The sequence below is a fragment of the Magallana gigas genome, chromosome 6, assembly GCF_963853765.1.
Source record: "Magallana gigas chromosome 6, xbMagGiga1.1, whole genome shotgun sequence".
In the NCBI taxonomy this organism is placed as follows: Eukaryota; Metazoa; Mollusca; class Bivalvia; order Ostreida; family Ostreidae; genus Magallana; species Magallana gigas.
The window spans coordinates 2,095,305-2,119,553 of NC_088858.1; the positions used below are offsets into that span (position 1 = coordinate 2,095,305).

General features: G+C 37.2%; 3 protein-coding genes across 3 annotated transcripts in view; all 3 read right to left on the minus strand.

Moving 5' to 3' along the window:
* LOC105328025 (potassium voltage-gated channel subfamily H member 1) overlaps positions 1 to 1,128 on the minus strand; it is a 33,191-nt gene extending 32,063 nt beyond the window's left edge. The window contains exon 1 of the mRNA XM_011428742.4: positions 545 to 1,128. Within this exon, the coding sequence (XP_011427044.3) occupies positions 545 to 623 (79 nt within the window). The 5' untranslated portion in view covers positions 624 to 1,128. The remainder of the gene's footprint in view (positions 1 to 544) is intronic.
* A 569-nt stretch (positions 1,129 to 1,697) lies between these two features.
* On the minus strand, positions 1,698 to 3,215 carry LOC105328024 (uncharacterized). Its single transcript, XM_011428741.4, has 3 exons — positions 2,856 to 3,215; positions 2,281 to 2,589; positions 1,698 to 2,015 (listed from the first exon to the last, which is right to left on the minus strand). The coding sequence occupies exons 1-3, from the start codon at positions 3,172 to 3,174 to the stop codon at positions 1,819 to 1,821; spliced, it is 825 nt and encodes a 274-aa protein (XP_011427043.3). The 5' UTR covers positions 3,175 to 3,215; the 3' UTR covers positions 1,698 to 1,818.
* Positions 3,216 to 4,582: 1,367 nt separating this feature from the next.
* LOC105328023 (nidogen) lies at positions 4,583 to 24,249 on the minus strand. Its single transcript, XM_034469195.2, has 25 exons — positions 23,843 to 24,249; positions 21,844 to 21,983; positions 21,351 to 21,492; positions 18,499 to 18,716; positions 17,327 to 17,430; positions 16,836 to 16,988; positions 14,494 to 14,730; positions 14,105 to 14,302; positions 13,082 to 13,300; positions 12,393 to 12,515; positions 11,476 to 11,592; positions 11,250 to 11,381; positions 10,909 to 11,160; positions 10,405 to 10,626; positions 10,000 to 10,152; positions 9,259 to 9,387; positions 8,935 to 9,054; positions 8,668 to 8,772; positions 8,402 to 8,524; positions 8,031 to 8,202; positions 7,456 to 7,613; positions 6,953 to 7,076; positions 6,688 to 6,800; positions 6,148 to 6,292; positions 4,583 to 5,630 (listed from the first exon to the last, which is right to left on the minus strand). Exons 1-24 carry the CDS (start codon positions 24,041 to 24,043, stop codon positions 6,150 to 6,152), a joined length of 3,798 nt encoding a protein of 1,265 aa, XP_034325086.2. The 5' UTR covers positions 24,044 to 24,249; the 3' UTR covers positions 4,583 to 5,630; positions 6,148 to 6,149.

Genomic DNA, 24,249 nt, shown 5'->3' on the forward strand with positions numbered 1-24,249 from the left:
TTAATGGAGGATGAGCCATGATTTCCCAGGAGTGATCGTAATTTGATAATTCACCGCTTGTCATCGCTATTTTTCCATGATCTAATTTCTAATTTATTAATAAAGAGCAAACACAATAATATCTTTCATATTTCGCTATTCCCTACGTGTTTTGGAGGTTGGGGTGGAGTTTATATTTATATTTTGTCATATCGCAGGGTGGGGTGACTATATGTTTTGATATATAGCAGGGTGGGGTGTGACTATATGTTTTGATATATAGCAGCAGGGTGGGGTGTGACTATATGTTTTGCCATAACACATGTAAACAAACACCGTATCATCTCATAAACCTCCTATTTGGACATCATTAGTTTTCAAAAACTAAACGCGATACCTTCACAACATCTACCAGTCTTACAGATTAACAGTAATGACGTTACCGTGGGTCTCATATTTCCTTGTGGATTCAATTCTTCATTATAAATAACAAAACTATGATAATTGTCACCCAAAACACCCCACATTCCGCCATTACACACCAAAATTAAATTCAAACACTTACGTTGGCCATTGGACCTTCTGATGATGTTCTCCAAAAATGTATTTTGGGGGGCGACAAGCCCCCTCCTCGCTCCGGGCATATTTATTTCACGTGGGCATCCAGAGCTAATGTAAATCCAATACTATAAGTTAACCGATACTCTAAGGTTGGAGAGAGCGACGACACAGTTCTTTCTTCTTGGCAACATTGCCCATTAAAATCATTTCCGTTTTAACAGACATTTTCACATTCTCTAAAAGGCATTGCTCTTTCTATATCAGAACATCATAATGAGTACAGCAGCTTAATTATTACTAATGAATGTCCTTGTAATGCGCATGCGTATGGCCAGGTATCAGCAGCACCTGACTGGAAGCTCTTCCACTGCTATTGCGATGCGCATGTATCCATGGTGACAGTACCAAAAGTGACAAGTGTTTTGCGTATTCTTAAGAGACTATATTGAGTAAACACAACTGTCTTCCTTAAACTCTCTGGGGTTGCTGTCGCTCGAGTATCCCCATCGGTACTGACCAGGTTACTAATCGGGGAAGAAAGCCACCGAACACCTTACAGAATGCCATTGAAGACAATCGATAGCAGAACAATGGGTAGTAATGAATTATTTATAGATTACCACTTAAGTTAACATCAGTTCTATTTTGTCGTAGAGAAATCGATCGTTTTGTTTCAATGCATTTTACATGAAAGATGAAAACGAGCAGGGACTCGATACAGGTGAAGATTGAAGCGGCGACTGGGCGGGTCGGCCGATCGATGCCGTGAAGCGATCGAAAAAAAGAGAAATGTATACAACATCGATCACTCTTGAAAAATTCATTCAGTCTATTCGATTGTGGACGACAGAACATGTATATCAACTGCATGACACTGCAAGACGTGTATGCCATTTAGAGTCGAGATCGAGTTAGAACAGTTTTATGCGGGAGACCCTGGGACTGAGTAATCTCCCTTTGGGTTGTCGCTGGCCAAGTTGAATGTCATTGTAATATTTCAAAGAGATAATAGGTTTAGAATTACAAGCACAGGAAACTATCTAAAAGAGTTTAGAATTACAAATAATGAAATTATTTTTAACTGCTATCAGTATACATATAACAGTCTGACATTTGGAACCCAATTCGGCCAAAACTAAATTCTTTAAACCATTAACTTGTACAGTTCAAATGATTTAATACACCTCTCAAATTTCATAAACAAATCCAAAATAAGTGATTAATTTTTCACAAAAGTTACTGATAATAATTAACTTAATCTTTTTTTTTTTTTTACATTTAAAACGACCAGAACTCGTCCTCTGAACCCCCTTGGTACCCCTCGCCATCGCTGATGTAACCCTTCGGGTACCCCTCGCTGTCACTGAGGTCCGGACCCTCCACGTCCCCGACGGGACTGTACCCATCATCCTCTTCCTCGGACGTCTTCCTGGCCACAGTCGCTTCATAACGTGGGGATATTCTTTTCCTGAATCCTGTTTAAAAAAGAAGATATATTTAAATGAAAATTTATGAATAGTGTATCAATCAAATATATGTTTGATGTTTAGAAGAAACAAAGCCCCGAAAATTAGCAAAAATAAATAAAACTTGTATTTTTATTACTGCATCAGATAACAACAAATTTTCTTCCAAAATCTTGATTATTGATCTTTACTTCATCAAACCACAAATTACTTAGTTTTAGCCTATCCGTATAGTACTTAGAAAATACAATCCGCAAATTTTAAGGATATTTACCCTTGACAGGCGACGAGCCTCGTTCCTGCTCCTCTAGGCCCACTCTCTGTTTCTGTCCCGAGGATTTACGCTGTGAGCCGCTCTGTTTTTTGAGAACATCGTCACAGGACCTTGTGGATCCACCAACACCCCCTGATTTTTTACAATCAACCTTGTTGGCTGTTGAAAAACTCCGGCTCTCCGTCTGGGGTATCTTTTTCATCTTTGGAGATTTACCCCGCGTTTGTTGCGATGACGTCAGCGACTCCAGAAGGTGGTCCCACTGGACGTTGTTTCCCTCCAGATCGTCACCAGAATCCGGATCCGGGTCTGTGTCCACATTATTTGTTTTAATTATTATTATAAAGTTTTAAATAGGAGCAATTACGTTTATGGAATTATGAACGCAACTAGAGGCGTTTTGGTACATGAAGAAAAAGTAAAGTATGTGCGTTTGCAAACACTTCCCTAAAACATTAATAATTGCTTAAATAATTTAGATGAGCGCCTTCATCACGTAACTACGATGACGTGTAACACAAAACGTTTAATCAATCACGTTCAAAAAATTTGAAATTTGACCGCTAAGAGCTTACCGCCAAAACTTAAAATATTTCCCCCTTCAACTGCAATCGTGACCTCTTTAAAATCCTGCCTTTTCTTTACAGGGCGGACGTTGAGCGTGGTGGGGCTCAAGTCGAGGTCCAAACTTTGCCTCTGCGACCGCCGCGGTCCAGGACAACGGCTACATGTGTAGTCGGCTCTCTTGTAAAACTTGGGAGCAAACTTTTCACAAACCCCACAGTAAAAATGGCTTCCGCACGAGAGTGATTTGACGGGAACACCGGTCTGGTAGCAGAAGTCACATTTACTGGTCGGTTCATTTGATCGGGAGGGGTTCAGCCAGAGATCCATCTTGAAAATAACCTTGACGATAGATGTTATTAATAAGAGTGATTGTGACGTAACAATGCAAATTTCAATACCATTATGACGTCATGAACGCCGACCAATGCCATTCACTTTACCTAAAATGTCACATCTTATGGGCATTTTGGGAGAAGGGAGGGTTTTTTTTCCAAATGCGTCCATAAGTCTTATACATGTATATAAGACAAATTCAGCAATAACAAAAAATGCAAAAGGGGAAATTGTAATTCAAGTATAGTATAACCAGAAGTAGGAGATTATCAGTCTGCAACATGATCTTTATAAACTTTCTACGGATTTACAACGTATCAACACTAACGGTTTGGCAGTTTACATGTACAGTCATTTTTCTTTCGGGCTTGTGAACAAAATTTGAATACCTAACAATATTTAATACGGGCTTGATATTGTCTTTCATGTACTTACAACGGTTAAATCTGTAAAAGTTGGCCTTATCTAGATGCTGTGTCTAATTTTATTATTGCTAAATACAAAAATTAATGTCTTGCAGCATTGACTTTTTTTTAACGTTACAGTGGCTTCAGAAGCAAATTTAGGGTGGTGGGGGCTACTAGACTTTAAATATCAAAATTTTGACAAGCAAAAAAAAAAAAGATTATGGTTACAGTTATGTCTAGCTTAGCAAAAACAGAGTTGCGAGGGGAGGGGCTAAGCGTTAACCGGCGGTCAAACAGACAGCGCAGTATCATCCCATCATGATGTACGTCTGTATCGATCAACTCTACAGCGTCCGCTGCTCATTCAGTTCATCACAATATTAAAGTTATTTTTATGCAAAACAATTTCAGAGTGCAATTTATTTTTCTTTAATTATTTAAACCCTTTTATTTCTCTTTTCCCCGAAGTACGCCAGCACGATACTTCAACTTGCTCGAGGAGTGTAGAAATGGCGTCGTTATCAATTTGTATTGCATTACATGATATTACACCATTCTGTCAATCGCTTCTGTCAAAGCCAGGAAACAGCAAAACAAAAAATCTTAACAGCTTTATTTATTCGCCTTACATTCATCTAACTTTCTCCATTTTAATAGTTGGTCATTCAGCCAATTTCACATTACAAAACGAGTGCTCAAGACGCTATATTAACCCCCCGTGGGTGATCAGTACCCGATATTGAATCATAAAAGAGGGTTTGCTATGTCAAGACCCGAGTTTATGTAGATGTCAAGAACTTGGATCAAATCGGAGAGATAGACAGAGATAGTGAAAAATATACTGCTTTGCAACATGGAAGGAGATAGTTGAAGAAAGACAACTCAAAGATAATTATTTTTTTAAAACCTAATTTCCAAGACCAACACCAAAGGAGAAGGAAAAGTCAGGAAATCGACAAAAGTTTCCTATGATACAAAATAGAATGACAAGAATGTTTAAGAAATATTAGGTCTTTATTGAATTTTATGGCAGTGGTCAAAAGTGGAACATACAAAAAACATTAATAAACTGGCACAAAGTGAACTACAAAATCAGAGTACCCAATGGAAGCCAAGGACCGATTGGTTATCAAGATAAGCAAAAAATTCAATGATTGGTCATTAGGGAAATAAAAGATTCTGTTAAAACGAATATAATTGGTCAATTTGTTTAAAATAATGATTGGTCATCAGATAATAAAAAATCATGTTAAAACTTCAATAATTGGTCACTGAAGGATAGGCAGGTCATGTGACAGAAGGCTGGTCACTGATTCTAGGATTAAAAGAAGGATCAATGATCCTAGTATGAAAAGAGGGATCAGTCTTATACATCAAATCATAAACTATACGTTCTACACTAAAACAAATCACAATGGTGTACACGACACTGCTGTCTGAGATTATTAAACAATAGTTGGTAACTCCAAGCTTGTTAGCTATTTACCATTTATCTGGACAATATTGTACCTTCTATACATATGAAGCAATATGTTATATGTACATATAACCAATATCAATATCAAGGCAACAAATTGCTCTAAACTTGGCTGGCTTAAATAAATGATTTAAGGCCAATTTTAAGTTTGATGTAACATATCTTAAGAATTCATGTATGATCATATGAAAAAAAGAAAACAATTTTAAACAATGAAATACATAAACAAAGTAAGAGCATAAAAAAGTTTACCAAAATAGAAAAAAAAAAAAAAAACTACCAGTAAATATAGACATGCTAAATAGAGTTCCGTCTGGGTTTTCCCCCTAACTATATGAAGATGGCTGGCTAGCTACGTCTGACTTGTGGTCATCTCTCACTATCTCTTGTTTACACAACACACATGCAGAGTCTCACTAAATAACTCTTAGTTCGAGTCCATCTACAACACTCAGACAACTAATGTACAGATACGAGTTCGTTTGGCACTCAGCGAGTTCATGTCATATCACACGTAGTCCATCGCTGCTTTTGGCGCGAGTATTTTGTGACCATTTCCTCCTTCTCTACACAAAAGACAGAATGGAAACATTAATTGATAGCATAGGAAAAAAATCGCGATGCTTAATAACAACAGCATAGGAAAGTTAGATAATATCATCAGATATTGATTATTACATGAAAATGCCAAAGGTAGGATCCATTTATAGTTTGTTCACAGTGTCTCTGGTTATTGAACTGATATTTATTTGATCTTGTTTCTCAATAGATTCTTTGTGACTATAGCCCTATTAACAAGCCTACTGTATTTTCTTTTTCAATAACTGAAAACTGATCTCTAGTTGCACTTTACAAAGCTGACTCTCTGGTTAGAGCTTTCAATGAGGAATATTTAATATTTGATTAAAGGACAAGTGTCTGTTAACATTTTATGAGGATTGATTTTTGATTGCATTTCCTCTATTTTCTATTCTAATGACTGATATCTCATTACATTACCTCTACTTTCTCTTTCTAATGACTGATATCTCATTACATTACCTCTACTTTCTCTTTCTAATGACTGATATCTCATTACATTACCTTTACTTTCTCTTTCTAATGACTGATATCTCATTACACGTTTCCTCTGAAACATCATCAGGACATGAGCAAGTTCTGCCTCCGTTTGGTGTGGGAAGACACAGGAATCGGCATCCGCCGTTGTTTACTGAACAAGCATTGTTTACTGAAACAGATTAGAAAATCTTCTCTAGCAACTGCACGTCAATATATCAAGGTATGTATTTCGTCTAATTCTAGCCAGTTTTCAAATTAAAACTACCATGGGACATGTACTGTAGATTCCTATTTTACGCGAGTACTTCATTCCGCGATTCAGTCGTTTTCCATTAAATTGCAAGAACATAAAATCGGGAATGCCAAATTTTTGTTATAGTGTCATGAAGTTTACATATGTCTAGAAAATAATTGCGAGATTTTAAAATTCGCGAGATGCGCTTCTTGCTATTTAATGCAGATATTAGTTCCTCGCGTTTAAATAGGAATCAACAGTATATCTTTCTACTCATTCTAGCCAGTCGTCAAATTAAAACTACCATGGAACAGGATGACAACACTTACTCCTGGGACATTCCGTCACACTAGTCAGTCCGTACAGTCGCCCATTTCCTCCTACTGGGATCTCCAGAGACGCCCTCGGACTTCCTCCTCGGCTAACCTCCATCACCGCCTTCCTACAAATGATTTGACGACATTATTCATAATGAAAATATTTTAGGAGTCACAAATAAATTTGAAAATTTGGATAAATAATGTAGCAGGATTTCAGAAAGAGAGCATGATCCCACATACTGCTGTTGGTTGTCAATAGCAATATTCAACTTACTGTGACCAATCTGTCCAGAAAATGTTGTTCCCATGGTAACTGAGACCAAAGGGATAAGGTGCAGAGTCGGTCAGAAGAACACGCCCCACTCCATCCTCTCGTATACACTCCACTTTACTGGTGCCTGTTGTAAAATCAAGAGATTAAAACATCTAGTAAATCCAAAGCCAAATAAATTGACTTCCATTCATTAGAACTGAATATTGTTCAAGATAAAACAACCAGACTTAGTGTCTCAAATAGATTTTGACCCCTTCATGCAGAAATTTCCTGTTTTTATCAAATAAACCTTACAAGTGCAAGTGTCCCATTCTGACTGTATATAGAAATTCATATCTATTCTTATGTAGTCCAGACTGGTCAATCAAAGCTGTATCGTAAGCTCCAGTGACACAGATTCATTGTTTGAAACTCACTGCAAATGTCAGTCTTATTGGTAAAAGAATCAGGGGGCTACCCTCTGTGACTCCCTCCTTTATCATAAGTAATCTGAATTCACTCACCTGCATCTCCCCAGCACACCTGGCTAGAGTACAGGTCGACGGTCAGGCCGTTAGGAAGTCGTAGGTCCGACTCTACAAACACCTTCCTGTTGGTGCCATCCATGTTTGCCACCTCGATTTTGGGGGTCCCTCTATTCCAGTCGGTCCAGTACATCCTCCTGCAGAATCAGAGTGTTAGAGTCTGTATTATACTTGTACATCCCTAAACACCTGTGGTGTGCATGCTTGTTTAACTTTTACTCTCAACTTATACTGCTGTCATATGAGGCACCACAAAGTACTAAATATCACTATTAAAATTGTATATCACTGATTTTCATACTCTTCATTGTACTTGTATATCAAAGAATTAACAAGGTGTGTTACTGCTGTCATGTGACTGACCAAAATGGTCCATCAAAATAAATCTAAGAGACAAATAAAACACATACAGAATGATGAATTTAAAACGCTTTGAAGCTAAAAAAAAAATCAAAGCCACGTAGATACACTCTTTTGCCAACAATATTCTATAACATGGCAGAGAGCCACTGAGATAGACTCTTTTGCCAATAATATTTTATTTGTAAACTTACCCTCTCTGTGGACTGACCACTATCGCCCTTGGGTTGATTAGTTCCCTCTCAAACAGCCTCTTCCTGGAAGTTCCGTTCAGCCTGGAGACCTCTATACAGTCCAGCTCGGAGTCTGTCCAGTACATGTTCCGGGAAACCCAGTCAATGGAAAGACCCTCGGGAGACTTCAACCCTGAAAACAGACAGGAACATTCAATCCTAAACACAACACTGCAGATATCTTCCCACACAAAGGGGACTTAACCCTCAAATCAAGAGTAGTGTCACATACAAAGCCAACTTGTACACTTTAGTTTCTTAGGCCTCCGACATCATGATTGGATTGAGAATCATTACTTTATAGAATGATGGATCTTTTATCAATCACTTACCTGATACTATCCTGTTGAGGTTTGAGCCGTTGGCAGTCACGTGGTAAATGCTTCCCTCTACCACATCCGTGTAATATACGCTACCATCAGCGCAATCACTGTCCACACCAACAATCAGCTGATCTGTAACAGCCAATCAAAACACTGCATAAAACCAGCATTGCCAATTAAAGGAAACATAATCCTTATTTACAAAACACAGAAGAATGAACAAGGCTAAAGGACCCCGATCCTTCGTTCTGATTGGTTTTGACTGGTTCACTCACCGGGCTGGGACAGGATGAGCTGCCCGGGACCGTCCTCCTGGTTGATGTTGACACGGCTGATGGTCTTACCCTGAGACAGGATCAGGTAATCCTCAGAACTTGTCCCTGTACAACAGAACAAGTTATCTCACAGATCTAAACCACCCAAATTCTCTCCAAACACACATAAAAAGTTTTTAAAAACTAGATAAAACTCTGAAGTATTTTTGGCAGCAGTAAAATGAGGTTCATCATTAATTACTTTATGTTACATAAAGTCATACTCACTGTAGCAGATCTTGCCATCACCACGGAAACCAGAGTTGCACTGACAGACGTAGATGTCTCCATTGGAGACACAGTTTGCATTTCCATCACAGACAGAAGGGTTTCTCTGACAATTGTCACCTAATAAATATAAATGATATAATATACATGAATTAAAAAACATGTTCTATCACATGAAGTAGTAAACCTAGGAGACACTGCTATGCAATGTCATAATTATACTATTTCTAAATTTGAATTAAAGATTGTCTTCCATTATGATTTACAAAGGGGAAAATATTTGTAAGTACTATAAATATATGCTGTAAACTATATATCGCCTACCACTTGGGATACAGGATGTTCCGTCACCATCGTAACCAGGACGACAGCGACATCTGTAGGAGTCCACAGAGAGGCTGTACAGACATTCAGCAAACGGCGAACAGTTGTTGATCTGGTTACAGGATATCTCTGAATAGAAATGTCAACAATGCTCATTATGCAGAAACTCAATTGCTTTGTTGGCATATTCCATGATGCGCACTAGCGCATCATGGAAAATATGCCAGCAGAGCAGTTGCTATTCATAACGCCATGTTCACTAAATAATCGTTGTTTATTACTTATATTTGCATTTTACCACTCTCAAATACCCTGTATTAGCATAGACCTTGACATTTAGCTATTGCATAAAAAATAAACATTCAGACTGCAATGTATCATTTTAATTCACATGGATTTGTAAACAGAATCAATGATATGTTATAACAGTAATTCCTTTAAAATGTTATTATAAGACATGTTTTGATATTAAATACATCAATTTTATGGAGTTGGAGAAAAACATAAGATATATTGTATATAATAGTTGTTTTAATTTATAACGTCATGGAAAAGTATATGACGTCACACCTTTATGACGTCATAGTATACAGACAGAGCAATTGCAATTATAGAAATATAATTGCAGTTCCTCCGTATGGACTTACAGTGGGAAAGAACAATGCATATGCAAATATGAGTACATAAAGGCAGGATATAACAATCTTTGATAACTATGTATATCCCTTTGGTAACACCCACCTTCTTGTTCACACCGTTTCCCGTCCCCTTGGTATCCTTGGTTACAGCGACAGGCGTACCTGTTGGTATACCTAGGGTCAGGTAGACACTGGGCGTTGACATCACAGTCATTGTAGACCTCACAACCCTCAGGTTCACAGGTAAGTCCATCCCCTACAAACCCACAGACAGAGGATTAACTAACTATACACCACAGACAAAGGATTAACTAACTATACACCACAGACAAAGGATTAACTAACTATACACCACAGACAAAGGTTTCATTTACACAACTAAGGAGCATTGATATCATGTCTAATGACACATCAAATTGCATGCAATTCTCTAATCTTAATAAAATAAGGGACATGCAATGTCAGCTTTCGTTTCAGTTGCTTTCTGTTACCAGGGTAACGGACTCACCTGTGAAACCATTTCTACACAGACAGAGGTCCCGTAATTCAAATGGGTCATACATGCAGTCTGCATTAGGATCACAGATCTGCTCAGTACGGCAATCCACCTGAGTGCAATTAAATCCGTCACCACGGTAATTTGAGCGGCACTGACACGTAAATTCCTGACTGGAGACATCGAGCAAGCACTCTGCGTTATCACTACACAGCCGACAGACACTTGGGACCTCTGATAAAAAGAAGAAACGAGTGTAAAGCTTCTTATACCACAATATTTCAATATTTCTCACAGCTACAGAAACTTCAAACAGATTGTTAAAAACATGATAAGGCTCTAATACATTTAAGATTCTGCATAAATATTTATATCTGTTAAGAATGAATCATATTAATAAAACTTTAACATATTAACTTTAACTTTTTATATATAACAAAAATATTGATTATTCAATAAATTCTCAATAAAGAATCTTTTTGTGTGACCAGCATAATTTGAATTTGAAATACTGACCAATGAGAGAGCAGTATCTGCCGTCCCCTGTGAACCCTGGGTTACATTGACATGTGTGAGTGAAGGTGTTGATGTTGAAGACACAGGTGGCATTGGCATGGCAACGGTCGCACTGGTCCTTGTAAGCCTGACACACTAGACCATCCCCACTGAACCCCTCCCCACACTCACACTTATAGCGCTGCTCCTGAAAGTCGTAGATACACTGGGCGTCCTGGTGACAGACCTCGGGGGCCTCGTTACACTCAAACGCTGAAAAACAATCAAACATTTAATATCTGACAGATAACTTGAATACAATTCTTCAATAAGACTCAAACTGCAAGTCTTGTTAGACAAACCTAGAGTTGTGCAGTTTTTTCCATCCCCATAGTAACCAGAGTTACATTCACACATTGGCCGCCCGATATCGCTGTTGAAGACGCAGCGAGCGTTTGGATGACAAACATCGTCTCCACACAATCTCACCTCACCTACAGATAAGGACAAAATGTAAAATATCAGCTCCTCTAATACTTCCCCTACTCACCACAGGTTTATAGACTGATATCTTTGTTCTTTACTTACGCTGACATTGTAGACCGTTTCCAGTGAAACCAAATCGACAGGTACACTCAAAGGAGCCGGGCAAGTTGTAGCAGTCCGCATTCACATCACAGGGGCTGTCTGTACACTCATTCACATCTAAAAATCATCAACATCATTAATATATCTGAACTTTTCTAGTTTCCTGTATAATCAAGGTCAAGTGAAGCCAGAGAGCAGAGTACAAAATGAGATCAACATCTCCTATCTGTTTAAGTGCTGGACACAGAATCAGGTGATTTTCTGGAGTTATTGATTCAATTCAGATGAGATAAATAATCAGGAAATCAAGGTGTTATTTTATCTTGACATTCGGTTAAATGGAGAACCTTCATGAAACAATTCTCGACAAAACTAGTGGTCCTATTTGGCAGTGACAATCTGTAGACTGGTGGTCCTAATTACCTTAACCATCTGTTACCAGGAGGACCTATTTCACAGGAGTCTTAAAAATATCAGTAGTTCAAGTTACTTTGGGATTCTATAAACAAGTGGTCCTATCTGTAAACTAGTGGTCCTATCTGAAAACTAGTGGTCCTTTCTGTTAACCTCTTTGCTATCTGTAAACTAGTGGTCCTATCTGTAAACTAGTGGTCCTATCTGTAAACTAGTGGTCCTATTTGTAAACTAGTGGTCCTATTTGTAAACTAGTGGTCCTATCTGTAAACTAGTGTCCTATCTGTAAACTAGTGGTCCTATCTGTAACTAGTTTGCTATCTGAAAACTAGTGGTCCTTTCTGTTAACCTCTTTGCTATCTGTAAACTAGTGGTCCTATTTGTAAACTAGTGGTCCTATCTGTAAACTAGTGGTCCTATTTGTAAACTAGTGGTCCTATCTGTAAACTAGTGTCCTATCTGTAAACAAATGGTCCTATCTGTAAACTAGTGGTCTTAGTTACCTTGACAATCTGTGCCATCCCCAATAAAACCAGTTTGACACTGGCACTGGAAGTTGTTCCCGTAAGAAATACACTCAGCGTACTGGTGACAACTAGCAGCACCATCTATGCAAGGATCCAGACCTGTCCAAAAATATAGTCAAAATTTAACATTATAAACAACCACTACCTTGTTCTTGAGTTTTCCCACTTTTCTACTGCCCATGAAGAGAAAACATGAACACTCAGGTTCCCTCTCATTGGTACGTTTTGTAACATGATTTTTAAACAACAATATGCAACATTATACCAAAATAAACAGAAATTTTGAGGCAGAAATTTAATTCTTGCTTGCTGTATGGAATGTAATGAATTTAACAGCTACAAAATGTTATTCAATCATAAACTGGATTGGGTAGTTTATGCATTAGTAATTGTGTTACAGATAATAAAAAGAGCATTAACTGTGTTTCAGTCCTGTTTATATGGACATTAACTTTTTAAGCTATAAAATTCATTCATTAAATTTCTGTTTTCTTTCATCAAATACAAAATTTAAGGCAAATAGTAAAAAAAATTGAATTAAGTTGTACAAAATATAAACATAATGCCATGCTGATTAATAATTTTTTTGCTCACGAAATTTTGACATCCACAAAATAATTGTAAATGTTAAACTTAACCAATCAAAAAGCCTGTTACAAACATACCTGACTGACTAACTCCAACCTTGCCAGTGATGATGTAGCGGACAATGTTCTGGGATTCCTCGAAGCTGAGGTAGTTCCTGCTGGTCATCAGTCGGAGGACGCTGGTCTGGGGGTCTGTGTTGTGGGGACACTCGGTGAACATGATGGTCTGCTCCAGCTGATACTGACGCGTGACCCCGTTCATCACGTAGCGGCTCGTGGAGGTTGACTTCCAATGTCCTGGAAACGTAATCAGATAATCACATGACAAAGGCCGGTTAATCAGAAATGTAATCAGATAATCACATGACAAAGGCCGGTTAATCAGAAATGTAATCAGATCATCACATGACAAAGGCCGGTTAATCAGAATGTAATCAAATAATCACATGACAAAGGCCGGTTATTCAGAAATGTAATCAGATAATCACATGACAAAGGCCGGATAATCTGAAATGTAATCAGATAATCACATGACAAAGGCCGGTTAATCAGAAATGTAAGCAGATAATCATGCAATCAGAAACGTAGCAAGATATTCACACAATGTAGTCCAGTTAATCAGAAACATAGTCAGGTAATCACACAATAAAGGCCAGTTACCCTTGATATGTAATCAAATAATTGCACAACAAAGGATTACTTAAAGCAAAAATCCTTATAGGATGAACATTAAGGTTTTACAAGGTGAATTACAAAAATATTATTTGTACCCAAAATTGTATAATTTTGAACTTTATATTTTTTTCAAAAATTGCAACTAAATTTTCTGAGGTTCAATGTCAGAAAATTAGTTTTTTCTTAAAATAATACATGCAAAATTTAAGCACCTTATGCTTCTTAAAGTTTTTGGATCACTTTAGGGTTTTGATACAATGTACCATACAATTTAAGTGATGGCCTTAACAATTAATTCTGGGGCAAAGAAAATATAACAATGTGCAGGTCAATGAGCAGATGTCTTCCCTTAGAAATGATTATTTCCTCTTTGAAACACCTTTACATAATTTGGCATCCCACTTGAACCCCCCTGAGTGCCCCTACCTGGTGCGACCCGCTGGTATTCCTCAGTGTAGTCCCCCAGGGTGATGGTGGAATTAGGGGGCACTGTGGGGACGCTACCCTGGACCTGGGTCTCCAGCCTCATGTGACCTTGGGTGTCATGTCCAAAGAACTGCTGTGTAATCTGAGCCTGCTCCCCGGATGGATAGGTCATCACAGCTGTGTGGTTCAGTACTCCACCTACAAACAACCATCAGATACAACACATAATCACTATCTACTAATCAGCCATTATTTATAATGTCCTACTTAAACATGGTTTACATACATGGAAAATAACATTCTAAAACACTATGCACTAAATAACAACTAAAAAGTATAATGTTTTAAAAAGCTCTAGCATAAAGCCCCAATAAATGTCATTGTGTTACCGGTCAGCATGAATCCGTTCTTGGCGTCTGGGTGCTGGGGCAGAGCGAACATCCATCCCATGATTCCACCTATGGTGACCAGGGACCGCATATTTCCCTCCAGCTGGGTGGGGATCCGGCTGATGGCAGTGTAGGCCCGTCCGTCCCTCGTCACGATGTACACATGCATGTCCAGATTATCAATGGTGTAACCATTCAGCTCTCCATACACCTTTCCATTGAGTCTCTGAGGTGCTCCTGAAATACAATGACACTTAGTATAGCTGACCATATACAAGTATAACTGTTACTATACTACTATAGCTGTCCATATACTAGAATAGCTGTCCATGTACTAGTACAGCTGTCCATGCATTGGTATACCTGTCCATATACTAGGATAGCTGTCCATATACTAGAATAGCTGTCCATAAATTAGTATAGCTGTCCATGTGGCTATATCACTCTAACTATTTTTAGAATCGGTAGGACAACAAAGTAGTGCCTTAAAGCAAAATAGTCCCTATACTTGCAGAGTGTATATACATTTATTGGGACATTTTAAACCAGAATGCTTGACACATGTCAGAAAAGAGGATTTGCAATTTTAAAAACAAGTGTCAAAATTGAATTATCATTTGAAAAAAAGGATTGAAATTGTTTGATGTACACCCTTTCCAAAACTGAGAAACTCCCTACTTTTACTTTCATTTTCAGAGTTTTTCAATACAGATCCAACTTGCCAGAAAACAAATCTGACTTCAAAACACAAAATTTTAACAGGAAAGAAACAATTTGATAAGCTTTCATTCAAGAGGTCCCTCATTGTTGAACGAAAATTAGGGCCGGAGCTATGAATCCTAATGTTAACATTACCGCCTATTGAAAATGCATTAGTGGACTATACTCATGTACATGTACTAGGAAAGATGTCCATGTACTAGAATACAGTCCCTATACTAGTATAGCTGTCCATATACTAGAATATCTGTCCATGAACTAGTATAGCTGTCCATGAACTAATATAGCTGTCATATATTAGTATACCTGTCCATGTACTAATATAGCTGTCATACTCTAGTATAGCTGTCCATACACTAGTATAGCTGTCCATGTACTAGTATAGCTGTCATATACTAGTATAGCTGTCCATATACTAGTATAGCTGTCCATGTACTAGTATAGCTATCCATGTACTAGTATAGCTGTCCATGTACTAGTATAGCTGTCCATATACTAGTATAGCTGTCCATGTACTAGGATAGCTGTCCATATACTAGTATTCCTGTCTATGTTTTAGTATAGCTATCCATGTATTAGTATAGCTGTTCATATACTAGTATAGCTGTCCATACACTAGTATAGCTGTCCATGTACTAATATAGCTGTCATATACTAGTATAGCTGTCCATATACTAAAATAGCTGTCCATGTACTAGTATAGCTGTCCATGTAATAGTATAGCTGTCCATACACTAGTATAGCTGTCCATGTACTAGTATAGCTGTCCATGTACTAGTATAGCTGTCCATGTACTAGTATAACTGTCCATGTAATAGTATAGCTGTCAATACACTAGTATAGCTGTCCATATACTAGTATACCTGTCAATGTATTAGTATAGCTATCCATATATTGGTATACCTGTCCATATACTAGGATAGCTGTCCATATACTAGTATACCTGTCCATATACTAGGATAGCTGTCCATATACTAGTATACCTGTCAATGTATTAGTATAGCTATCCATATATTAGTATAGCTGTCCATATACTAGTATAGCTATCCATGTATTGGTATACCTGTCCATATATTAGTATACCTGTCCATGTACTAATATAGCTGTCCATGTATTGGTATACCTGTCCATATAATAGTATAGCTGTCCATGTAATAGTATAGCTATCCATGTACTAGTATAGCTGTCCATGTACTAGTATAGCTGTCCATATAATAGTATAGCTGTCCATGTATTAATATAGCTATCCATGTACTAGTATAGCTGTCCATATACTAGTATAGCTGTCCATATACTAGTATAGATGTCCATATACTAGTATAGCTGTCCATATACTAGTATAGCTGTCCATATACTAGTATTCCTGTCTATGTTTTAGTATAGCTATCCATGTATTAGTATAGCTGTTCATATACTAGTATAGCTGTCCATATACTAGTATAGCTGTCCATATACTAGTATAGCTGTCATATACAAGGAAAGCTGTCCATAAATTATTTTAGCTGTCCATGTACTAGGAAAGCTGTCCATAAATTAATAAAGCTGTCCATATTTTTGTAAAGCTGTCCATACACTAGTATGTCTGTCCATACACTTGTAAAGTGACATCTTCAACTACTTACCATTCTCCAGACAAGTGTTCCCGTTGCCATAGTAATTATCCAGACATTTACAGCAGTATCCGCCGGTGTAGTCCACACACTTGGCATTTAGGTGGCACTGCTTGGCTCCCTCAGTGCAAGTCTCACCCCCCAGGGTTGGCTCAAAGATCACCACTGAAATTTACAGCGAGTCAGTGAGTAAAAGCATTTTAAATACTCTGAATTTGAAAACTGGTTTTAGTGTTGGGCAATTTTTGTGAGTTTTCAAAAATTGGTAGGGGTGTGGTTTTGTAGTTTTTCTTAAATGTAGAATTAATAATATATTGGTGAAGTTAATTTGTGAGGGATACTGAGATATCAATGAATTTTTATGATTCCTTAGTAGGTACAAATACTGATAATTCAAAACCAAAGGACAGACCAACAAGAAGAAGTGGGGGAAAAAAACAGTAAGACCAAAGAATTTTCATGCTACTATAGCATGTACAAATATAAAAATTAGAGTCAGTTACCTCCGGTGTTGTCCTCCGTGTTGAATGTCGGCCCCTGGATGTCCCCTCCATTTAATCGACCAATGTTAAACATCCATTGACCCGGGACCTTCACATTGGAGGCACTACACAGTAAATCAGATCAATTACAGCCAACTTAAGAAATTGTTTGAATGTTATATCTTACATAAAACAGAGTCCCACTCATCCTCATTTGATAACACTGTTATTAACACTGAAGTTAAGAACAAGACAGCTTCGTTCCAGCCTTTCAACACTTACAGAGATGATGAAAGAAAAAGTGAGCAAGCTTACTTACCTCACACTCCCCATAACTTAACAATGCTACACAAAATTAATGGCAGGGTATGCATTAAATAATCAAAAAAACTTGATAAAGAGTATAACTTGCACAAAATCATCAGACAACAACCACAAAACTTTAAATTCTCAGAAAAAAATATGGTATCAGAATTTTCTGGTATTATTCAAATCTGCACATTGTGTCCTAAATATACGTACCTACACAGTTTTATCAAATTCCTTACAGAGGTGAAAAAGGAGTTGCACCTATAAACAGTTCATTATCATATTCAACATAGGACCAAAATTGCAAGTTCAAAAGGGCCGAAATTCCAAGAAAAATGATAGAATCGGATTTTCACATTGTGACCTAAATATCTACAAAGCTTTATGAAATTCCTTGCGGCAGTAAATAAGAGTTGACGAGTTGTGCTTGCAAAAAAACCCAGGACAGACTGACTGAGGGATGGATGGGTCTAAAACATTCATTGTGTGGGGTATAATTAGAGGCATCGATATCAAAATGGCTAGTTAAACAGTTCTTACACTTATGTAGCGAGTTCAGAAGTTCTGACTTACATAGCTACTTATGTAGTTCTGACTCGTACATAGCTAGCTCAGAAGTTCTGACTTACATAGCTACTTATGTAGTTCTGACTCATACATAGCTAGCTCAGAAGTTCTGACTTACATAGCTACTTATGTAGTTCTGACTCGTACATAGCTAGCTCAGAAGTTCTGACTTACATAGCTACTTATGTAGTTCTGACTCATACATAGCTAGCTCAGAAGTTCTGACTTACATAGCTACTTATGTGGTTCTGACTCGTACATAGCTAGCTCAGAAGTTCTGACTCATACATAGCTAGCTCAGAAGTTCTAACACTTACGTAGCTACTTCATCAGCGTTACTTTTTCCACTGTATTTCCCAATCCTAAAGGCTCTCTTCTCATCACCAGCATCAAATCCGACTTGGCCTGGGGGGTCCTTATTTGTATCTCCTAATTTGCTTTCACTTGTGATCCAGTTAATGCCTCCGTCCAGATAATTAAGTATGGCAAAGGTATCCGATCCATCTGATACTAGAACTATTTGGAATGTGTTTAGCTATCAAAAGAAAAAAGAATTACTTCTTCCGTTAAAAATTAAAAAAAGAATGATCTTTAATTTGATACAGCTTTTTAGAATTCTCTGCTCAATTTTCCCACCAGATGTTCACAGTATTGTAATTTGAAAATTTCCCATGCTTTGGGAGAATGTAGAAGACCAGTTTTATGGACATTAATGAGCTTTCTAACCAGTTTCATGGACATTGATGAGTTTTTGGACAGAGTCTGCTCACAAAGCTCCCCCTGACGATCAGTGTTAACAAGCTTGTTGATTGGCTGATAGGTTGTAGAGCCTAGTGATAATGGACAGGAGGTGTTTACTGTTTTCCTAACAATGGCCACACGCCCTGAATCAACAACTGCCAGGAATCAGCCGATATCACTGACAGCCAAACTCACCTCCAGATGTATCCTAGCTACTCTAACAGTGTGGGAACCAGTCAAAAAAGATTTCATCCATCTTTTGATAGTATAACTTCAATCAAAATAATCATTTAGAAAAAAAAACCTACCAAAGCTTTAACAAGTTAAAAAAAAATTCAAAAAATTCTATAACTATATAAAATTATGGACAGTCATCCAAAAACAAATAAAACATGACCTGACCTAATATCAAGAAACTTTCTATCTATTATTCTGTAACCCTTTATCTGTAACCCTATAGGAATGTTAGGATTCATATTGTATGGTATGAAATCTGTTAAATGTTGGCTGCGAGATCAGTTTCCATACCTTCTCATCAAACACATCAGATACTCAGTGTAAAACACTTAAAATTCTCCAACCTCAAGTGTCGCGAGATTAACAAACTGTATTGTTCACGGAAACACCAAAGTAGCAGTTTATTTTTACATCCATTTCATGAAAAGCAAAAATTATAACAGATAACATATAAATATATAAACCACACTTCCAATGAATGTCTGCATTGGGGGAGGGGGGTTTTATAAACAAGAGTCACAATACTTTAGCCTGACCCTGTACATTCCTGCTGACCAATGTATCAGGATATAGACAGGGGTGAGTTTTACAAAATAACTCAACAACTTAGTCTTTGATCTTTCAAGTCTCATGAAATGATTCCTAAAAATCTATACAAAACCATTTACTAGTACTGGTATACCATTACATTTCAACAGCATCACTGGTAAGTGAAAGAATCTAGGTTATTAGTACACTGTAAATAAATTTGGTCTTTAGTTAGTTGTAAACAGTGGCACAGATCCCTACTCCCACATATCAAAAGATACAACTCCATATGTGCACAGCACATCCAATATTTAAAAGTTCAACCCAAAGAATGCTAACACTGAATAGGATTAATGTTAATCCAGTGAATGCTGGGACTGGAGAACTCAGCATGATGGAAAGATTGTTTATACAAGATTAGAGATAATCTCCTCCCTCTAAATACTTCACTTACATGTTTAAATAATATCCTGAGAGAGAGAGAGAGAGAGAGAGAGAGAGAGAGAGAGAGAGAGAGAGAGGGGGGGGGAGAGCACCTCTATATATCGCACCAACTAATCTAACAAAATCTAATCATTGTCAGGCCTATGTATAGGCATCAGTATCAGATACACAAGTGTAACATTTTTCACCCATTGCCTGTCCTCTGTCAACTTGATCAATGAGGAAATAGTTTTGGAAACTAAATATTCCCTATATCTAGAATGCATAAAAAAAATCTGTGTCATTTCTCTTCAAGTAAGGCTAAAATTAAATTACTGTATACATACAGTGATATATTTTTGCCCCTTGATTTTTTTTTTGGGGGGGGGGGGGCTTCTTCATGCACAAATGGTTTCATCCCTTCTTGAATTCGCCCAGATGCAATTGTGTTAAAAGAGATATTATGGATGCATGAATGGAATTCGCCCGCTGACAATGAGGGCAAAAATAAAACATGTGCGCATATTTCCCAGTATACAGTTTTCTTTGTTTGAACTTGCCTCCTGTCTCATTGAAATCCCTCCTGCTGATAAAATGTTAGTTGCAAAATATGAAGAAATTTATTTTTCATATGAAGATCTTTATTTTTTACCAATTTTTAATTGGTTAAACTTCAAGTTTGAAAATAACAAATTTCCTTCCCTCCCTCCTGGGTCTAGGGTCAGCGTTAATAATTTATATGTTTGATGTACTCTGTCCCAAATTTTTCATAGTGGGTAGGTAGGTAGCTCTTTTTTCTTTTTGTTTCTTGCACATTGATAATCTGATAATCAAACTATTTTGTTTTCTATACTGAGAAAGCTAAACAAATTCAATATTTATTGATTATTGATGATTTAAATGTGTTTTTAATATGACATGGACAATCAATTAAAAAAAAATCAAATTCAAAATGCTGAAAAAAAGACATTGGATAGGGACAATTTTGATGGGTCGGTCAGAGTACATCAAACAAATCAATTTTTAAATTAAGCCTATGTTCCATTGTAAATAATTCTGAATACCAAACACTGCCCAGAATCCATGATAAATTAAAAAAAAAATTCACATATTACCAAGCAGATGAGATTGGAACATCGGGAGCTGGACTCCAAAGTCTAACTTAGGGTGAAATCGCCAATAATCAACACAAATTGTCTCAAAGCTGACTTAATGAAAAACAACAAAATTATACAATTACCTTAGTGCTATTAGCAGGAAAATATCCCACATCTTCCCAAGTAGCAATGAAGAGGCCTGTGGCCTTGAAATCCTGGTAACCTTGGAAATGACCTTTGACATCAGAGGAGGCTCTTTCCAGTAAGTTTTCATCCTGTGTTTGTCTGAGATCATTAAGACAGAATAATAAATTAATTGGATTTCATATTCACTATGAAAGATTCTATAATGAAGTTGTTTTACCAATGTGAAATTTTTCAGACAATAAAACAATAAGCATTTTAATCACATTCTAAATGAAAAATATGAAAAACTTTAAAATTCTTAATATTAAAGCTATTCAAGCTGCTTAATTTATGGGATGAAATTGAGTCAATTCAGGTTCAACATCATTCTAAGGAGATTGAAACACTTAAGAATTAGCCTGCTAGAATCCAGAGACTATACATGTAATTTAGCTACAACTGAATTCTACAGTATGTTAATTTAACGCTACACCTGAACTGAAGACGAACCTGTAATAAACACTTCCTGCAGCGGACGTATCAATGTCAGACAGGAAAGCTGCGATTAACTTGTACCTAGATCCCAGACGCAGTGTGGGTAGATACACTGGGACCTCATAATCAAATGATAAGTGTCCATTATTATTGACCTGAAAACAAAAAAAATCTCTGAAATTAATAAGTTTGTACTACTCCAATGAGTCATTCTTCAGCGTTATACTACATTTAGCAGTTTACTTTAAAAACCATCACACACAAATATTATATGTCACAGTGTACAACTGGATGAAAAACAAACATTGCTATCCCGGGGAGAAAAATAGAAAAACTTGTATAACATATACCGGTATATGTACATCTTCAGTAGCCAAGGTGTTTACATGTCTGCAACACCAAAATTGGAGAGGAGAGGAGCAGATCGTAACCCTTTGCTACATGTATCAAAGATTATATATATACATGTATATGACACGGCTATATAAATCTGGGCTACGTAAACTATCAATCTATTGGCAAACCACAATTTTATTTTTTTTGCAATGAGAAATAACATGGACCCTTTCTAAATGATCTTTGTAGACTAGTAGTAGGCCATGTAGTTTTTAGTCTTCAAAAAATAGGGGTACTGGTGACTCTAATATGTGAGCTAAAAAAATTTAGTAACATTTTCTAGGTCTTTCTATGTGCATTATGAATATGACGTCACTCTTAGAGTACTATGGCATTATATATATTTGTTACAGGGTTGCAGTTAAATTGACCTAATTTAATTTATATGTGGTCATAATTCAAACCATATTTATAGGTCAACTACAAACTAACTTAACTAAGTAACTAGTAATGTTCTTCGATAACCCATTTATTACTTACAACTTGTTACCATCAAAGCTTGGGAACATTGATATTTGTTTAATGCCAAATATACCTTATTTAAATGTCTTGTTTATTGTCATCGATGCCATTGTCAACATATGCCAGAAACAGGTATTTTTACATGTACCACCGTTTCGCTTATCTAAACCACAGAGTTCACTCTTCGCTACTTCAATCAATAAAGATCGCTGTTATGAAAAAAATTATTCGTCTTAAATTTTTCAAGTTATTTAATTGTTTGCAAAATGATTTTGGTGGCAATAGTTGCATGTTCCATTGCCCTTGATGTGGAGTGCATGCCTGAGGACCAAGTTCAAACCCTAGCAGAAACCAATTATCAATCTCTCTTACACTAACAAAATGACGCAGAGTCAAGTCTGGTCAGCATACCATATATCAGTGTACCGTATATAAAATTTATAGGATGGGAGGGGAGCCACTCCGAGAGACTGAGAGACAGAAGTCTACATTGATGTACAAACACATGCTGGCCTACCAATGATTGGCTTGTGTTAAAATAAATATCAATTTCACTTCAAAAAAACTCTATCTTTCACCAAATTTACCCAAACTATTTTCACTTGAACTTGCTGAATTCGTAATTAGCCGCTTTTTATACCGGAACAGCTGCATGTAGATGAATATAGTGTTAAGAACCGTTCATAAACTTATTTTCCGGATGCTTTGTGTTGATCGCTTGAACAAACACAATTACTGGAAGAGTTTTGACACCCGGATTAATTTTGAATTCATTAAATTCTACATAAACATGACAGGTTTCGTGTCTAATGAGAGATTATGGGGCACCCAGGTGGGACGAACAATTGGCACTCAGAATTCTCCTCGGTACAATGCGATGAACATACAAATGATACATGTAAATACCGCCATCTATTTTACTGATAGGAATGCATAAAAGTTGTCTCAAGATTAAAAATTAAAGTTTTTTTTTCATTAAATGATTCTGGACGTATACAATGCATTATTTCACAGTGTTTTCATCCGAGTATCTAACTCCAACGATACGACTAGCGTAGCTTTATGTAACAGTGAAATGTGTTGTAAAACCGAACATCTCAAGAAAAGGGTTATCGGAGAAAAAAGAACTAAAAGCAAAAAGTATGGTGGTACTCACAAAAATACTGTTGTAGCGCTGATCGTAGTAGACGATCGGGACATCCAGGGAGACTTCATTGGAACTAACATCATCCCCTCGCTCTAAAACCGTATCCCCGAACTGGTAACCATAGGAGTAGAACAAATCGTAAGGAATTCCCTCACATAAACCGATCCACGCTGCCCCCAGCAGCACTACCCCGAACACCCGAGCCTCCATGACTGACCAGTAGAGTGAACAATAGTCGGGTGATGGCTAAAGCATTAACTTTAATCCCCCCTGTAGAGCCGACAATATAATCAGAACGAGCAAGAATTTCGCGAACTGAGGCGGAGTTTGATTGGTGGAAGATAAGAGCTCAGATTATCCTGGGAGAGGGAGAGATAACAGAATTCAGCTTCTGACCCGATTCCTGGCGCTTCGAT